Source organism: Ixodes scapularis, unplaced genomic scaffold (genome assembly GCF_016920785.2).
Source record: "Ixodes scapularis isolate PalLabHiFi unplaced genomic scaffold, ASM1692078v2 PGA_scaffold2__306_contigs__length_199485367, whole genome shotgun sequence".
Taxonomy (NCBI): domain Eukaryota; kingdom Metazoa; phylum Arthropoda; class Arachnida; order Ixodida; family Ixodidae; genus Ixodes; species Ixodes scapularis.
The window spans coordinates 113,953,263-113,970,909 of NW_024609857.1; the positions used below are offsets into that span (position 1 = coordinate 113,953,263).

The 17,647-nt window shown below is 47.9% G+C and overlaps 1 protein-coding gene across 1 annotated transcript; it reads left to right on the plus strand.

The window, feature by feature from the left end:
• The first annotated feature begins 7,310 nt into the window (after positions 1–7,310).
• On the plus strand, positions 7,311–13,007 carry LOC121836575 (P2X purinoceptor 7-like). Its single transcript, XM_042291510.1, has 5 exons — positions 7,311–7,386; positions 7,507–7,513; positions 9,034–9,060; positions 9,136–9,342; positions 12,734–13,007. Exons 1-5 carry the CDS (start codon positions 7,311–7,313, stop codon positions 12,885–12,887), a joined length of 471 nt encoding a protein of 156 aa, XP_042147444.1. The 3' UTR covers positions 12,888–13,007.
• The last annotated feature ends 4,640 nt before the right edge of the window (positions 13,008–17,647 follow it).

Here is a 17,647-nt window from a genome sequence, read left to right on the forward strand (position 1 = left end):
TTAGAGAATTTTAGGGAACCGTTCTTGCACGTCCGATATCGTATTATGGGCCCTCCGGTACAAACTGCGCATGTGGGAGTCTTCTGCGGTAGCATACATGCGGTTCCTACCTGAGGGCCCATGGTACCGTATCTGATGTTGGAAAACGTTTCCAAAAACTATCTATTAGAGAATTTTAGGGAACCGTGCTTGTACGTCCGATATCGTATTATGGGCCCTCCGGTACAAACTGCCTATGTGGGAGTCTTCTGCGGTAGCATACATGCGGTTCCTACCTGAGGGCCCATCGTACCGTATCTGACGTTGGAAAACGGTTCCAAAAACTATCTATTAGAGAATTTTAGGGAACCGTTCTTGCACGTCCGATATCGTATTATGGGCCCTCCGGTACAAACTGCGTATGTGGGAGTCTTCTGCGGTAGCATACATGCGGTTCCTACCTGAGGGCCCATGGTACCGTATCTGATGTTGGAAAACGTTTCCAAAAACTATCTATTAGAGAATTTTAGGGAACCGTGCTTGTACGTCCGATATCGTATTTTGGGCCCTCCGGTACAAACTGCCTATGTGGGAGTCTTCTGCGGTAGCATACATGCGGTTCCTACCTGAGGGCCCATCGTACCGTATCTGACGTTGGAAAACGGTTCCAAAAACTATCTATTAGAGAATTTTAGGGAACCGTTCTTGCACGTCCGATATCGTATTATGGGCCCTCCGGTACAAACTGCGCATGTGGGAGTCTTCTGCGGTAGCATTCATGCGGTTCCTACCTGAGGGCCCATGGTACCGTATCTGATGTTCGAAAACGTTTCCAAAAACTATCTATTAGAGAATTTTAGGGAACCGTTCTTGCACGTCCGATATCGTATTATGGGCCGTCCGGTACAAACTGCGCATGTGGGAGTCTTCTGCGGTAGCATACATGCGGTTCCTACCTGAGGGCCCATCGTACCGTATCTGATGTTCGAAAACGTTTCCAAAAACTATCTATTAGAGAATTTTAGGGAACCGTTCTTGCACGTCCGATATCGTATTATGGGCCCTCCGGTACAAACTGCGCATGTGGGAGTCTTCTGCGGTAGCATACATGCGGTTCCTACCTGAGGGCCCATGGTACCGTATCTGATGTTGGAAAACGTTTCCAAAAACTATCTATTAGAGAATTTTAGGGAACCGTGCTTGTACGTCCCATATCGTATTATGGGCCCTCCGGTACAAACTGCCTATGTGGGAGTCTTCTGCGGTAGCATACATGCGGTTCCTACCTGAGGGCCCATCGTACCGTATCTGACGTTGGAAAACGGTTCCAAAAACTATCTATTAGAGAATTTTAGGGAACCGTGCTTGTACGTCCGATATCGTATTATGGGCCCTCCGGTACAAACTGCCTATGTGGGAGTCTTCTGTGGTAGCATACATGCGGTTCCTACCTGAGGGCCCATCGTACCGTATCTGACGTTGGAAAACGGTTCCAAAAACTATCTATTAGAGAATTTTAGGGAACCGTTCTTGCACGTCCGATATCGTATTATGGGCCCTCCGGTACAAACTGCGTATGTGGGAGTCTTCTGCGGTAGCATACATGCGGTTCCTACCTGAGGGCCCATGGTACCGCATCTGATGTTGGAAAACGTTTCCAAAAACATCTATTAGAGAATTTTAGGGAACCGTGCTTGTACGTCCGATATCGTATTATGGGCCCTCCGGTACAAACTGCCTATGTGGGAGTCTTCTGCGGTAGCATACATGCGGTTCCTACCTGAGGGCCCATCGTACCGTATCTGACGTTGGAAAACGGTTCCAAAAACTATCTATTAGAGAATTTTAGGGAACCGTTCTTGCACGTCCGATATCGTATTATGGGCCCTCCGGTACAAACTGCGTATGTGGGAGTCTTCTGCGGTAGCATACATGCGGTTCCTACCTGAGGGCCCATGGTACCGTATCTGATGTTGGAAAACGTTTCCAAAAACTATCTATTAGAGAATTTTAGGGAACCGTGCTTGTACGTCCGATATCGTATTTTGGGCCCTCCGGTACAAACTGCCTATGTGGGAGTCTTCTGCGGTAGCATACATGCGGTTCCTACCTGAGGGCCCATCGTACCGTATCTGACGTTGGAAAACGGTTCCAAAAACTATCTATTAGAGAATTTTAGGGAACCGTTCTTGCACGTCCGATATCGTATTATGGGCCCTCCGGTACAAACTGCGCATGTGGGAGTCTTCTGCGGTAGCATTCATGCGGTTCCTACCTGAGGGCCCATGGTACCGTATCTGATGTTCGAAAACGTTTCCAAAAACTATCTATTAGAGAATTTTAGGGAACCGTTCTTGCACGTCCGATATCGTATTATGGGCCGTCCGGTACAAACTGCGCATGTGGGAGTCTTCTGCGGTAGCATACATGCGGTTCCTACCTGAGGGCCCATCGTACCGTATCTGATGTTCGAAAACGTTTCCAAAAACTATCTATTAGAGAATTTTAGGGAACCGTTCTTGCACGTCCGATATCGTATTATGGGCCCTCCGGTACAAACTGCGCATGTGGGAGTCTTCTGCGGTAGCATACATGCGGTTCCTACCTGAGGGCCCATGGTACCGTATCTGATGTTGGAAAACGTTTCCAAAAACTATCTATTAGAGAATTTTAGGGAACCGTGCTTGTACGTCCCATATCGTATTATGGGCCCTCCGGTACAAACTGCCTATGTGGGAGTCTTCTGCGGTAGCATACATGCGGTTCCTACCTGAGGGCCCATCGTACCGTATCTGACGTTGGAAAACGGTTCCAAAAACTATCTATTAGAGAATTTTAGGGAACCGTGCTTGTACGTCCGATATCGTATTATGGGCCCTCCGGTACAAACTGCCTATGTGGGAGTCTTCTGTGGTAGCATACATGCGGTTCCTACCTGAGGGCCCATCGTACCGTATCTGACGTTGGAAAACGGTTCCAAAAACTATCTATTAGAGAATTTTAGGGAACCGTTCTTGCACGTCCGATATCGTATTATGGGCCCTCCGGTACAAACTGCGTATGTGGGAGTCTTCTGCGGTAGCATACATGCGGTTCCTACCTGAGGGCCCATGGTACCGCATCTGATGTTGGAAAACGTTTCCAAAAACATCTATTAGAGAATTTTAGGGAACCGTGCTTGTACGTCCGATATCGTATTATGGGCCCTCCGGTACAAAGTGCCTATGTGGGAGTCTTCTGCGGTAGCATACATGCGGTTCCTACCTGAGGGCCCATCGTACCGTATCTGACGTTGGAAAACGGTTCCAAAAACTATCTATTAGAGAATTTTAGGGAACCGTGCTTGTACGTCCGATATCGTATTATGGGCCCTCCGGTACAAACTGCCTATGTGGGAGTCTTCTGCGGTAGCATACATGCGGTTCCTACCTGAGGGCCCATCGTACCGTATCTGACGTTGGAAAACGGTTCCAAAAACTATCTATTAGAGAATTTTAGGGAACCGTGCTTGTACGTCCGATATCGTATTATGGGCCCTCCGGTACAAACTGCCTATGTGGGAGTCTTGTGCGGTAGCATACATGCGGTTCCTACCTGAGGGCCCATGGTACCGTATCTGATGTTGGAAAACGTTTCCAAAAACTATCTATTAGAGAATTTTAGGGAACCGTGCTTGTACGTCCGATATCGTATTATGGGCCCTCCGGTACAAACTGCCTATGTGGGAGTCTTCTGCGGTAGCATACATGCGGTTCCTACCTGAGGGCCCATCGTACCGTATCTGACGTTGGAAAACGGTTCCAAAAACTATCTATTAGAGAATTTTAGGGAACCGTTCTTGCACGTCCGATATCGTATTATGGGCCCTCCGGTACAAACTGCGTATGTGCGAGTCTTCTGCGGTAGCATACATGCGGTTCCTACCTGAGGGCCCATGGTACCGTATCTGATGTTGGAAAACGTTTCCAAAAACTATCTATTAGAGAATTTTAGGGAACCGTGCTTGTACGTCCGATATCGTATTATGGGCCCTCCGGTACAAACTGCCTATGTGGGAGTCTTCTGTGGTAGCATACATGCGGTTCCTACCTGAGGGCCCATCGTACCGTATCTGACGTTGGAAAACGGTTCCAAAAACTATCTATTAGAGAATTTTAGGGAACCGTTCTTGCACGTCCGATATCGTATTATGGGCCCTCCGGTACAAACTGCGTATGTGGGAGTCTTCTGCGGTAGCATACATGCGGTTCCTACCTGAGGGCCCATGGTACCGTATCTGATGTTGGAAAACGCTTCCAAAAACTATCTATTAGAGAATTTTAGGGAACCGTGCTTGTACGTCCGATATCGTATTATGGGCCCTCCGGTACAAACTGCCTATGTGGGAGTCTTCTGCGGTAGCATACATGCGGTTCCTACCTGAGGGCCCATCGTACCGTATCTGACGTTGGAAAACGGTTCCAAAAACTATCTATTAGAGAATTTTAGGGAACCGTGCTTGTACGTCCGATATCGTATTATGGGCCCTCCGGTACAAACTGCCTATGTGGGAGTCTTCTGCGGTAGCATACATGCGGTTCCTACCTGAGGGCCCATCGTACCGTATCTGACGTTGGAAAACGGTTCCAAAAACTATCTATTAGAGAATTTTAGGGAACCGTGCTTGTACGTCCGATATCGTATTATGGGCCCTCCGGTACAAACTGCCTATGTGGGAGTCTTCTGCGGTAGCATACATGCGGTTCCTACCTGAGGGCCCATGGTACCGTATCTGATGTTGGAAAACGTTTCCAAAAACTATCTATTAGAGAATTTTAGGGAACCGTGCTTGTACGTCCGATATCGTATTATGGGCCCTCCGGTACAAACTGCCTATGTGGGAGTCTTCTGCGGTAGCATACATGCGGTTCCTACCTGAGGGCCCATCGTACCGTATCTGACGTTGGAAAACGGTTCCAAAAACTATCTATTAGAGAATTTTAGGGAACCGTTCTTGCACGTCCGATATCGTATTATGGGCCCTCCGGTACAAACTGCGTATGTGCGAGTCTTCTGCGGTAGCATACATGCGGTTCCTACCTGAGGGCCCATGGTACCGTATCTGATGTTGGAAAACGTTTCCAAAAACTATCTATTAGAGAATTTGAGGGAACCGTGCTTGTACGTCCGATATGGTATTATGGGCCCTCCGGTACAAACTGCCTATGTGGGAGTCTTCTGCGGTAGCATACATGCGGTTCCTACCTGAGGGCCCATCGTACCGTATCTGACGTTGGAAAACGGTTCCAAAAACTATCTATTAGAGAATTTTAGGGAACCGAGCTTGTACGTCCGATATCGTATTATGGGCCCTCCGGTACAAACTGCCTATGTGGGAGTCTTCTGCGGTAGCATACATGCGGTTCCTACCTGAGGGCCCATGGTACCGTATCTGATGTTGGAAAACGTTTCCAAAAACTATCTATTAGAGAATTTTAGGGAACCGTGCTTGTACGTCCGATATCGTATTATGGGCCCTCCGGTACAAACTGCCTATGTGGGAGTCTTCTGCGGTAGCATACATGCGGTTCCTACCTGAGGGCCCATCGTACCGTATCTGACGTTGGAAAACGGTTCCAAAAACTATCTATTAGAGAATTTTAGGGAACCGTTCTTGCACGTCCGATATCGTATTATGGGCCCTCCGGTACAAACTGCGTATGTGCGAGTCTTCTGCGGTAGCATACATGCGGTTCCTACCTGAGGGCCCATGGTACCGTATCTGATGTTGGAAAACGTTTCCAAAAACTATCTATTAGAGAATTTTAGGGAACCGTGCTTGTACGTCCGATATGGTATTATGGGCCCTCCGGTACAAACTGCCTATGTGGGAGTCTTCTGCGGTAGCATACATGCGGTTCCTACCTGAGGGCCCATCGTACCGTATCTGACGTTGGAAAACGGTTCCAAAAACTATCTATTAGAGAATTTTAGGGAACCGAGCTTGTACGTCCGATATCGTATTATGGGCCCTCCGGTACAAACTGCCTATGTGGGAGTCTTCTGCGGTAGCATACATGCGGTTCCTACCTGAGGGCCCATGGTACCGTATCTGATGTTGAAAAACGTTTCCAAAAACTATCTATTAGAGAATTTTAGGGAACCGTGCTTGTACGTCCGATATCGTATTATGGGCCCTCCGGTACAAACTGCCTATGTGGGAGTCTTCTGCGGTAGCATACATGCGGTTCCTACCTGAGGGCCCATCGTACCGTATCTGACGTTGGAAAACGGTTCCAAAAACTATCTATTAGAGAATTTTAGGGAACCGTTCTTGCACGTCCGATATCGTATTATGGGCCCTCCGGTACAAACTGCGTATGTGCGAGTCTTCTGCGGTAGCATGGCCCATCGTACCGTATCGGATGTGCGAAAACGATTTCGTAAAACTGTCTGTGCAAACTGCGCTTATGCTACCTCAGAATACTTACACATGTTCAGTTCGTACCGGAAGGCCCCTCGTACTCCATCGGATGTGCAAAAGGGGTTCGCTAAGACTTCTCTAATTTGTGTTTCTATATCGATACGCAACGACAATACGATTTCTCCGCAAAGGTTCTGGAGGGATATCGGTATTTTCATCATGTCAAAGCAATTAACTAGAACTCCTAAAAATTATCTGAAAAACAAAGACAAAATTAAACCACGTCATTTCGGAAGCTGACGGTGTTCGTTCGAGGTTATCGGAGAGACGAAGGTCAAGTTATGTTACTAACGCTAAAGCGCCACGTGGTGGGTGTCACGGGACCATCGTCAAGCTGACGACGTCAGCTGACCACCGTCAGATGATGACGTAACGTGCGCCCTTCCGCTAAATTCGGTGGCCAATAGAACCGTGTATGACAAATTTAGCATCTCCGCAAGGTCACGTTTAGCGGGACGCAAGGTTGAAAAATTCGTCACCTTAACCGTATAAATCAGGTTCACTATTACTTCTTAAATTACGCCTCGGATGTAAAGTTTCATGATTTTATGTCAGCAGTTTTGTGTCACAGGACACTGCATGCCACCCTAATGCTTAAACGCAAAAAAAGACTTCAATGTCTCTTTGAAATACGTTAGAAGTGATGATGGATCCCGATGTATAGACATTTCCAATGTTTACAAATCCACAGCCCAGCGTGCGATCTCCACAGCTCAGCACGCGCGTGTGCGTCGCTCCGGAAAACGAGCAAAGCACGCGCCATACGCACGAACACTGGAAATGGCACCGGCCATACGCTCTTTCTTGGAAAGGTCTATATTACTCCGATGGAGAATTATGTCCGAAGCAAAAATACATCTTCAATGAAATGTGTCGGATATTGAACAGAAAGCGAGACATGCTCAAATCATTTCAGGTTATTTTCGTTAAATCAGCGAAGCGAGGTAAGTTACTACACGGAAATGTACATATTCTGCTCATTGTGGCGAACATATTAGCCATCAGAGGTTACAAACATAAAGAAATAAGGATTGACGTGAGGCTATGACGTTTTTATTCAAAAGATGCATCGTAAAGAATGGAACGCACGAGCTCCGAAATTGGGTGCTGGGCGGCACTCGCCGCTCGCCGTTCGCGGCTTTAGCCGTTCGCCACTAACCAGATCCGAAAGACGCGGCGCCGCGAGGAAGTGACGTAGTGACGCCAGCACCGCTTGCTATGGATACTGCCGCACGGCGACTGTTTTCAACGCTCGTGTGTCTTCTGCATAAAGGGGCCCTGTAACGACTTTTTAACTGGTTTTTAATTTGCACGGAACCTGAGCGCACTGAACACAGTAACTTAATGAAATTTATTTTTTCTCGAATTTCTCTTTATTTTAAAAGTTATAGCAAAATTAAAATACAAAAAAAAGCAAAAAACAACCTCCTTCATGACGTCCTTGGTTGCTTGAGTGGCCGTGGAAGAGAGGAGGGGTAGTGAGCTCAGCGACTGCTCACGGCTGCCGCACTCAGCGTCGACGGCTTGAGAGGGCGCCACTAAAGCATCTTCTGGATAGGCTGGATGAAGTTGTCAGCAAGGGCGGCTCGCATTGTATTTGCTGCGCGATTAAACACCGGTTCGGCATGACACTTCATTGGCCGCAAACGACAGCAAACACGGCGTAAATATCAGTTCAGAACGGGAGCCACTTCGCGCAGCCATACCGCCAAAGCGCCTAACCGCAAGCCAAACCTGCTCGCCGAAGGCCTTCGGAACGCTCGAAACCGGTCGGATCCTCGAGCTCATACGACCGCTGCGCTGCCGCGTACATCCGGGGTCTTTCTACGCTCGCCTCTCGTCGGTGCCTGATCCCACTCGCCTTTTCTAGTATGCGTCGCCTTTGCCACCACTTGGTGGCGGGTATGTCGACAGCCATTTCTTGCTTCCGTACTTTATAAACTGCATTTGTTTTTCTTCTGATCTAAAGTAGTGAAAAAAATACTTTTGTAAATAACTGAAACGGTTCGCGCCACTTGTGTTTTGTATATCGACTAAAAAGAAGCTTTTAGCGGCTCTGAGCAGTAGTAAGCCCATGACCAAAGTTTTCACATATCATGCGCTTAAAGGGGCAGTCAAGCGCTTTTTGAGTTCGTGTTTTGATGATGACAACTGAATTAAGACACCCTAAGTATCCCTAAAAACGAAAAAATATAGTCATACGGTGATTATTTCTTTAATAAAAATGTAAATGAAGACCGCCAAACCTCGGATCCACCCGAAAACGAAACCACTCTCATTAGTCATCGCACGCATATCAAAACGATCTCGGGCCAATGGCGTTGAACGACGTTCCGTCGCGCAGCGATCCCGAGGTAGCCGCACCGGCCGAACTTCTTTGTCATTTGAGCTTCGATCATGGCGGAGTTCTGTACGCTCAAGGACCTCACGCCGTTGGAGCTTGACATTCTTCGGCGGACAGCCGACCTGGGGATGATTTCCTACGACGCTACTCCGACGTGTGATGTATACGACAGCAGCGCATCGGAGTCGTGTTCGGGCTCTGAGGACGAGCAGGCCATGTCCGAGGACGAAGACGGCGCCTTTGACGAGACGGGGCGGATCGGCAACACCGACTGGTGGGTGATACGCTGTTTATTTTACCGCTGTATGCGTCATTTACGCTTGTTCTCTTCTTATCTTCTTTCTCAAAGGTGCCAGTGCGGATGTTGCGCGCAGATGCCGACAGCTGACGAGTGCGTCTGCTGCCGCGAGTACCCCGCCGCCGCGTCGAGGCAACCTGGCTGCCTAACAAGCAACCCGGATTTCGAGACGGTGTGCTTGAATCCGGGGGTGCTCGAGGTCGCCTACCTCATGATGCGCCACTACCGCCAGGACGGAATGGGCACAACAGCGCACGAGTGAGTTCAACGCCGTAATTTGCTGTTCGGCTAACTTGCAAACCGGCGCCAGCAGTAAAACGTTAGACAGCTACTTTACTATCTGTTTCAGTGAGCGTTACGCACGTTACTTTTCAAATGTGAAGTCACATTAGTGGTTGCATCGCATGTTTTACTGGCGTTTCGTGCCATGTTTCATTGTGAAGTTGTGGGTCATCAGAAAGTAAAATGTTCAAAACCTCGATTGCTGCATCAGTATCTCTTGCTTCAGAACAAGTTCGTGAGATCTGGTTAGCTCCAGTTTAGCTGATCACTAGTGATGGGACGGATCTTTGTTCGCATCTGAAGGTTCGGAAAGATTCGGAAAAGTAGCCGACTCCCAAGCGATTCGGAAAAGTCTGGAAACATTCGGAGCGTTGCCATGGTTGTCAAATCACGTTGATGAGTGTTTCAACTTTTCGTGATATTATACTCACTGAATTCTACAAAGTGCACTAAATATATTGTAATATAATATCACAGTAGTAAATAAAATGTTCCGCTTTGTTTAAATTATTTTGGATGTTTGTCGAGAACGGTAGCCAGACATCACGGGAAAATTGGTTTCAGTTCCAAATTACGACCCAATAGGCATGCTTGGTGCACACACATAGAAATGCAAGCGCATTTTTTCATCGCTGTTTAGCAGCATTTTACAACTTTAAAGAGCCTTTTTAACCGAAACTAGGGGTTATTCTTATACTTTGGTGCTTTTGAAGCGCCGTAGCAGTATTTTTTGTGTGTTTTAGTTCGTTTTTGTCGCTATCGGACTCGTTCACCGCGGCCGCGTTGCCCCCTCGGCTCCATGAAGCGCTCCGTGTCGCGCGCCGTGCCCACGGCGGTAGCTCTTGCAAGAACTGATTTTTCTACTTTGGTGATTTTGTAGCACGGTGTGATTACTCTGTTTTGTTTTGCTAGTTTCTTTATTGTTTTTCTCTAGCGGATTTGCTGCACTACGGCCGTGTAACCGCGTTGCTCCATCGCCTCTGTGTCGTACATACGTCCTGCCTTCGGTGTTCGTTCCTGTGCAAAGACATACCGTGCGGCTCACAGAGTGCGCAGCTTATGAAAGATGCGGCGCATTTTTCATTAGCCCTAGCGATTTAAAAACCGCATGTAAGCGATTTGGCGAGCGGCGAGACAAGCGACGGTGACCCGCTTCGCTGCCGCGAGGCAAACCGCATGAAAGCGACGGGAGCAAACGACCAAGGCGATGGGCACTAAGTTTTCTAAAAATCCCAAAACAGAGCTACGCGACGAGCGACAGTGAGGCGTGAACCGCATGTAAGCGATTTAGCGAGCGGCGACGAGTGACGGAGATTTCTCACGGTCGGTTGTCGCTCGGTTTTTAGATTTCTAGAAAACGTCGCTGATCGCCTTGGTCGCTTGCTCCCGTCGTTTTCACGCGGCTTGTCTCGTCGCGCAAGTGACCGAGCGACAGCGAAGCGGGTCGTCGTCGCTTCAGTCGTGGCTGTCGCTCGTCTCGTCTCATTGCTCGCTTACATGCGGTTCAGCCTTTACACACGCGGTACTCGGCGGCAACAAGAAAACTAAAACGGCCCGCCCCCGAGATAAACCTCTTTCTTTCTTGTTCAACGAAAGCTCCTTCAACGATATAAAATTGTACGACCGCGTAGCCAAGCCAGTCAAACCGCGACCTCGAAGATGGCGAATCGACGGTGGCGCTCCCTGGCAAAATTGAACCTGCAGGCTCAGTGAATACCGCCTATTGCTATCGAAACACGGGAAACAATGTGAAACTCCTGGTTAATGCTATCCGATTTAGTTAGTGTTTGGTTGCAAACAATGAAGTTGTGTTGGACACCCCTGTGTTGTGTTTTTTTTTCGTCAAGTAAAGTTCACGTATAAAAAAACTTGCTGACGAGAACGGAGAAACGACAGTGCAACGTTTTTCTTCGCCACCGGTGCCGGTACGCGGTCGAAGTTGTGACGAGCAACATTCATCTAGTTTTCGCGCCTTATAGGTGCAGACATACGCAGCTCTAGAGAAGGAGACAAATCATTTCCTTGCCTGAATATATATTTCTTGTACGTTGCGTCACATTATGTATAATACACCTCATTTTGCTACATTTTACCGATCACCGCGAAACCGCACAGGAAGCGAAACCGTGCATTGGTTAGGCCCACGTCAACCACACCGATCAGCTCAGCTGGACCTTGGCGCCTGCCAGGGTTTAGAACGACAGTTTAGTACATACCATATGTTGAAATAAGCAAGACGAAATCTGGTTATATGCAGTAACAGTACCTAAGAAAAGCACAACTGTCCACATTCGCGAAGTTTACGACTATTTTCACACTGCCGTCTGCAACCAGCGACGAATCTCATGAATCTGTCCGAATCCAAATCTCCGGGGATTCGTCCTATCACTAATATTACGTTCACATTATGGACCTAACGGGCGTAACTTTTGCAACAAACGTTGGCACAACATGCATAAACGCTACGTTCAGGGTACACTACTGAACGCAGCGTTCACACCCATTGGAGTAGTGCGCTCAAGTTTCGCCTCTGACTGCTGCGCCACTCGAGACCCCCGTGGGATGCCTTTGAAGTTTTGATATGGCCATTTTCTCCTCGGTAGCAGCGACGGGCTTGCAATTGTGTCGTTAAAAAAGCTGATCACGGCGGAAAGTGCCCCTTCATCATTGCCCCTTGATTCCACTCCGGCAGGTGCAGCTTCCAGACGAAATGGTGCGTCGAGACTTTGAACACTAGATAAAAAACAACAAAAAAGCTAATTTCCCTCAGCTTCATTGAAGTCACTCTCTGAATTATCCAAACGTTATTGATAGCGCGCAAGCAATTATGATAAAAGCAATGCCCCGTCTCTTTGGCGTGAACTACTGCATCTCTTTGCCACAAAGAGATGCAGTAGTTCGATCGAGTCAGCATGAACAGTGCTGCCGCATATTTTAGGGTTTGTGACATGCATATTGTTGTGCATGTTAGGCTTTGGTCATCTGGTCTGTTGGAATTGACTTTTTCTAACAGTTCTTTGTGATGATTTATGGCCCATTACTACACGATGCAGAACTAGAACGCAAAATGGTTGCACTTGTGCCCCATAACCGCTGCTACTTTCTTGTACATGGAGTATACACTACTGCGATTCAATTATCAACCTAATATAATGTTCACGCCTGTCAATTGAATTTGTGGGAAGAATAATGGACACAATCTAGAACTTGCTCTGCTCTTCGGGTTATTTTAGATCGGTTGCTGCCCAGGCATGAGGGCCCGTTGCAGCACTTTTTTTTTTGTTTCTGCTGGTAGAGCCCAGAATCTGCAATTTTAAAAGGTTGTGATATTGCGTCTTACAGAAAATTATTGTGGTTATTCTTTCAGGCGCAACCGCTACGCCGCCTACCGGCAGTGCGTCCTGTGGCTGTGGCGGCGCCTTGGCCAGCACAACAGGCGACCACTGCCATCCTGTGTGGTGAAGGCCATCAGGGGCCGGTTTCCCGACACTTCGTATTCTGGCTTTCGGCACAGTCACTGAAAGCCACTCTGGGGGCTCAAACATATGAGGGTAAGTCAAAACGTATCTGCAATGTGGCTATAACGTTTCGTACATTGTTTTTACTGACTTCTGTCTTCGTTTATTTTATTGTTATGCCGTTGTGGTTCTGCTATGAAAGTTTGGCCATAATTCATTTGTTTTCTCTTTGCTGCAAATAGATCATTGCCCCTCCCTTGGAAGTTTGCACCAAAGAGGAAAAGCGAGCAGGGGACCAGTGTCTCGCTCAACGGAGTGTCTATGAATTGAGCGTCCACACCTTCCGACCACATAAACCGGAACCCTGCTCGTTTTTCCTCTTTGGTGCAAACTTCCAAGGGAAGGGCTGTGATCTATTCGCAACAAAAGGAAAACCAAGGAAGAATTATTATCAAACTTTCATAGCAGGACCACAACAGCATAACAATAAAATAAACGAAGACAGAAGTCAGTAAAAACAATGTACGAAAAGTTATAGCCACATTGCAGATATTTTTTCACTTGCCTGCACCCCCCCCTCCCCTCCTCAAGCGGATTCCCACCTTACTGTGGTGGAGGGGTTTGTGTGCCCCAATGACCCTCTTGGGCTATGCCGGCCAGGGTCACCCATGCCGGACAGGCCAGAGGATAGGGGCCAGACAAAGAGGAATCCGTGGGTTAGTACCCACCCACCCATGCCTGCCTTTGTGTGGCGTTGCCAGTGTCTGGGAAAAGGGAGATTCTGATGGTTGAGGTGAGCCCTGGGTCATTACTGCACCCTTGGTTAGCTTTGCTGCAAATTACGAGTTTTCTTGTTGTGATTACTGTTGTAGCGTTAGCATTTTTACAGCTCTGCTTCATGGAATAGCACAGATTGTCGGCGATGTTAGAAATGTTGAAGTATTGATTCCTTCGTTGATTGACAAAGTGTCAATAGTGCCATGTGATCTTTGAAAGGCACTAATGGCTATCTCTAATCGGCCCCAATTCACAAGGCAGCCAACTGCGGCGCTCCACCGAGCATCAGCCACGCAGCGCCGTGTGCACCCCAACAGTGGACAACCGCGTACATCGAGACCTACTTGCTTATTTGCAGGGCACAATCATGAAGCAATTCTTTTAATATGATTTCACCATTCCTTTATTGGCAGAAAATGCCCTCTATCCATTTTTTATGCCCGATGCACCGGATCCTACAGGTAATTTTTAGGTTACATTCTATCTGCTTCCACCTTCTCTTGATGAGTCATGGGAAACAGAAAAGTTATTCCAAACATTTATTTATAACTATCTGGAGTGCAGTGCACCTCCCGGTCTACACAGGAGAGATATCACACAAAGGTGAAACAAGAGAATGATTCAGATGGGGGAAAACCGTGGTGTAGACTGGCAGTACTGCTTGGATATCATTAAAAATAACTCTGAGTGATCCGAGTTATGCACAACTTTACTCAGCATTGCCAGTCTACCTCCTGGCTGAAAACCCCATTTATTAAAAAAGTCGCAGGCGAGCAGTGCTGTAATCGTGGTAACTCCTCTTCAACCTGTCAGCTTGCCAGCACATGAAATGGAAAATGAACGCCAGGGTATTAGATGCTTCAATTATAAAAAAGAAACGTGCCATGAACACGTTCATTAGTATGCTTCAACTGAATAACCATTACACTTTCAGTAAACCTACTATTTTTCCTTTGACAATGTTGAAACTTCCTGGCATGCAATGACAGACCCTGTCCTTCTACTTGGTTGTCAATGTCACACTCCGGTCGAGGTCACGTTATGAACAGTGCGTGAGATGGTAGCCCACTGGTAAGTATAGGGTCCTGATTATCTTGACTTCCCTAATGTAGCTGCACCGAAGACAATATACTGACCAGACTTTCTCAAATAAATGTTACGCCTCACTCCTTGCTAACAAATATTGAAAAATGGAGGCCTCCTGATATATTTTTCTTTGCTTGCTGGTGTTCCTTGTCCTCTAACATCCACACTGGCAGGTGATATCAGTCGTCAAAGCTTGCATCTCTCGTGGTCCTGAAATCCAAACATAACTGTTGGAATAGGTCTCAATTCTACTTAAAAATGATTGCAAAGCAACACATATCCTTACTGCAGGTCTCTGGTTTCAGGATTGGCCATTCTTTCCTGGTAGTGCTCACCTGGTGCAAGTGTTGTAAAACAAACTTGCTTCTTTATAAGCTGGTTCAGCCTTTGCTGCAGCCAAACTTACTGCCCGGGGCATTTTTGTAGAGAAAAAGTGGCGTGGTTACAGGACTGCTAGCATCGTGCAGCGGCCACACTTACTGCTGGCTTTCATGACGAGACTGCGGGACGATTGAGTGGACTTTGTACTGCCTGGGGCATTTCTGTAGAGAAAAGGTTGCGTAGTTACAGAACTGCTAGCATCGTGCAGCGGCCACACTTACTGCTGGCTTTTATGACGAGACTGCGGGACGAATGAGTGGACTTTGTCCTGCCTGGGGCATTTCTGTAGAGAAAAGGTTGCGTACTTACAGAACTGGTAGCATCGTGCAGCGGCCACACTTACTGCTGGCTTTTATGAGGAGACTGCGGGACGAATGAGTGGACTTTGTCCTGCCTGGGGCATTTCTGTAGAGAAAAGGTTGCGTAGTTACAGAACTGCTAGCATCGTGCAGCGGCCACTCTTACTGCTGGCTTTTATGACGAGACTGCGGGACGAATGAGTGGACTTTGTACTGCCTGGGGCATTTCTGTAGAGAAAAGGTTGCGTAGTTACAGAACTGCTAGCATCGTGCAGCGGCCACACTTACTGCTGGCTTTTATGACGAGACTGCGGGACGATTGAGTGGACTTTGTACTGCCTGGGGCATTTCTGTAGAGAAAAGGTTGCGTAGTTACAGAACTGCTAGCATTGTGGCAGCGGCCACACTTACTGCTGGCTTTCATGACGAGACTGCGGGACGATTGAGTGGACTTTGTACTGCCTGGGGCATTTCTGTAGAGAAAAGGTTGCGTAGTTACAGAACTGCTAGCATCGTGCAGCGGCCACACTTACTGCTGGCTTTTATGACGAGACTGCGGGACGAATGAGTGGACTTTGTACTGCCTGGGGCATTTCTGTAGAGAAAAGGTTGCGTAGTTACAGAACTGCTAGCATCGTGCAGCGGCCACACTTACTGCTGGCTTTTATGACGAGACTGCGGGACGAATGAGTGGACTTTGTACTGCCTCGGGCATTTCTGTAGAGAAAAGGTTGCGTAGTTACAGAACTGTTAGCATCGTGCAGCGGCCACACTTACTGCTGGCTTTCATGACGAGACTGCGGGACGATTGAGTGGACTTTCTACTGCCTGGGGCATTTCTGTAGAGAAAAGGTTGCGTAGTTACAGAACTGCTAGCATCGTGCAGCGGCCACACTTACTGCTGGCTTTTATGACCAGACTGCGGGACGAATGAGAGGACTTTGTACTGCCTGGGGCATTTCTGTAGAGAAAAGGTTGCGTAGTTACAGAACTGCTAGCATCGTGCAGCGGCCACACTTACTGCTGGTTTTTATGACGAGACTGCGGGACGAATGAGTGGACTTTATACTGCCTGGGGCATTTCTGTAGAGAAGAGGTTGCGTAGTTACAGAACTGCTAGCATCGTGCAACGGCCACACTTACTGCTGGCTTTTATGACGAGACTGCGGGACGAATGAGTGGACTTTATACTGCCCGGGGCATTTCTGTAGAGAAAAAGTTGCGTAGTTACAGAACTGCTAGCATCGTGCAGCGGCCACACTTACTGCTGGCTTTTATGACGAGACTGCGGGACGAATGAGTGGACTTTGTACTGCCTGGGGCATTTCTGTAGAGAAAAGGTTGCATAGTTACAGAACTGTTAGCATCGTGCAGCGGCCACACTTACTGCTGGTTTTTATGACTAGACTGCGGGACGATTGAGTGAACTTTGTACTGCCTGGGGCATTTCTGTAGAGAAAAGGTTGCGTAGTTACAGAACTGCTAGCATCGTGCAGCGGCCACACTTACTGCTGGCTTTCATGACGAGACTGCGGGACGATTGAGTGGACTTTCTACTGCCTGGGGCATTTCTGTAGAGAAAAGGTTGCGTAGTTACAGAACTGCTAGCATTGTGGCAGCGGCCACACTTACTGCTGGCTTTTATGACGAGACTGCGGGACGAATGAGTGGACTTTGTACTGCCTGGGGCATTTCTGTAGAGAAAAGGTTGCGTAGTTACAGAACTGCTAGCATCGTGCAGCGGCCACACTTACTGCTGGCTTTTATGACGAGACTGCGGGACGAATGAGTGGACTTTGTACTGCCTGGGGCATTTCTGTAGAGAAAAGGTTGCGTAGTTACAGAACTGCTAGCATCGTGCAGCGGCCACACTTACTGCTGGCTTTTATGACGAGACTGCGGGACGATTGAGTGGACTTTGTACTGCCTGGGGCATTTCTGTAGAGAAAAGGTTGGGTAGTTACAGAACTGCTAGCATCGTGCAGCGGCCACACTTACTGCTGGCTTTTATGACGAGACTGCGGGACGAATGAGTGGACTTTGTACTGTCCGGGGCATTTCTGTAGAGAAAAGGTTGCGTATTTATAAACCGGTTATCGCTTCGTTGCAGCCACACTTACCACTGGCTTTGAGGATGAGATGGCAGGCTGCATGGAGGGCATGGCGATGTTCAGGGAGTCCTGTGGAAGTAGAGTTATTGATGTAATAGGACGCTCATTTTAACTGGCAGGTATACTTCGTTCAGGCTGCGGAAATGAAACATGAGTTTAGAGAGTGCCC

Excerpts from the sequence above, each read along its gene's own strand:
- LOC121836575 (XM_042291510.1), top strand. The coding sequence starts at position 7,311 with ATGTGTCGGATATTGAACAGAAAGCGAGACATGCTCAAATCATTTCAG. Across the intron at positions 9,061-9,135 it reads CGGATCGGCAACACCGACTG|GTGCCAGTGCGGATGTTGCG; the intron begins GTGGGTGATACG and ends TCTTTCTCAAAG. Across the intron at positions 9,343-12,733 it reads ATGGGCACAACAGCGCACGA|GCGCAACCGCTACGCCGCCT; the intron begins GTGAGTTCAACG and ends TTATTCTTTCAG.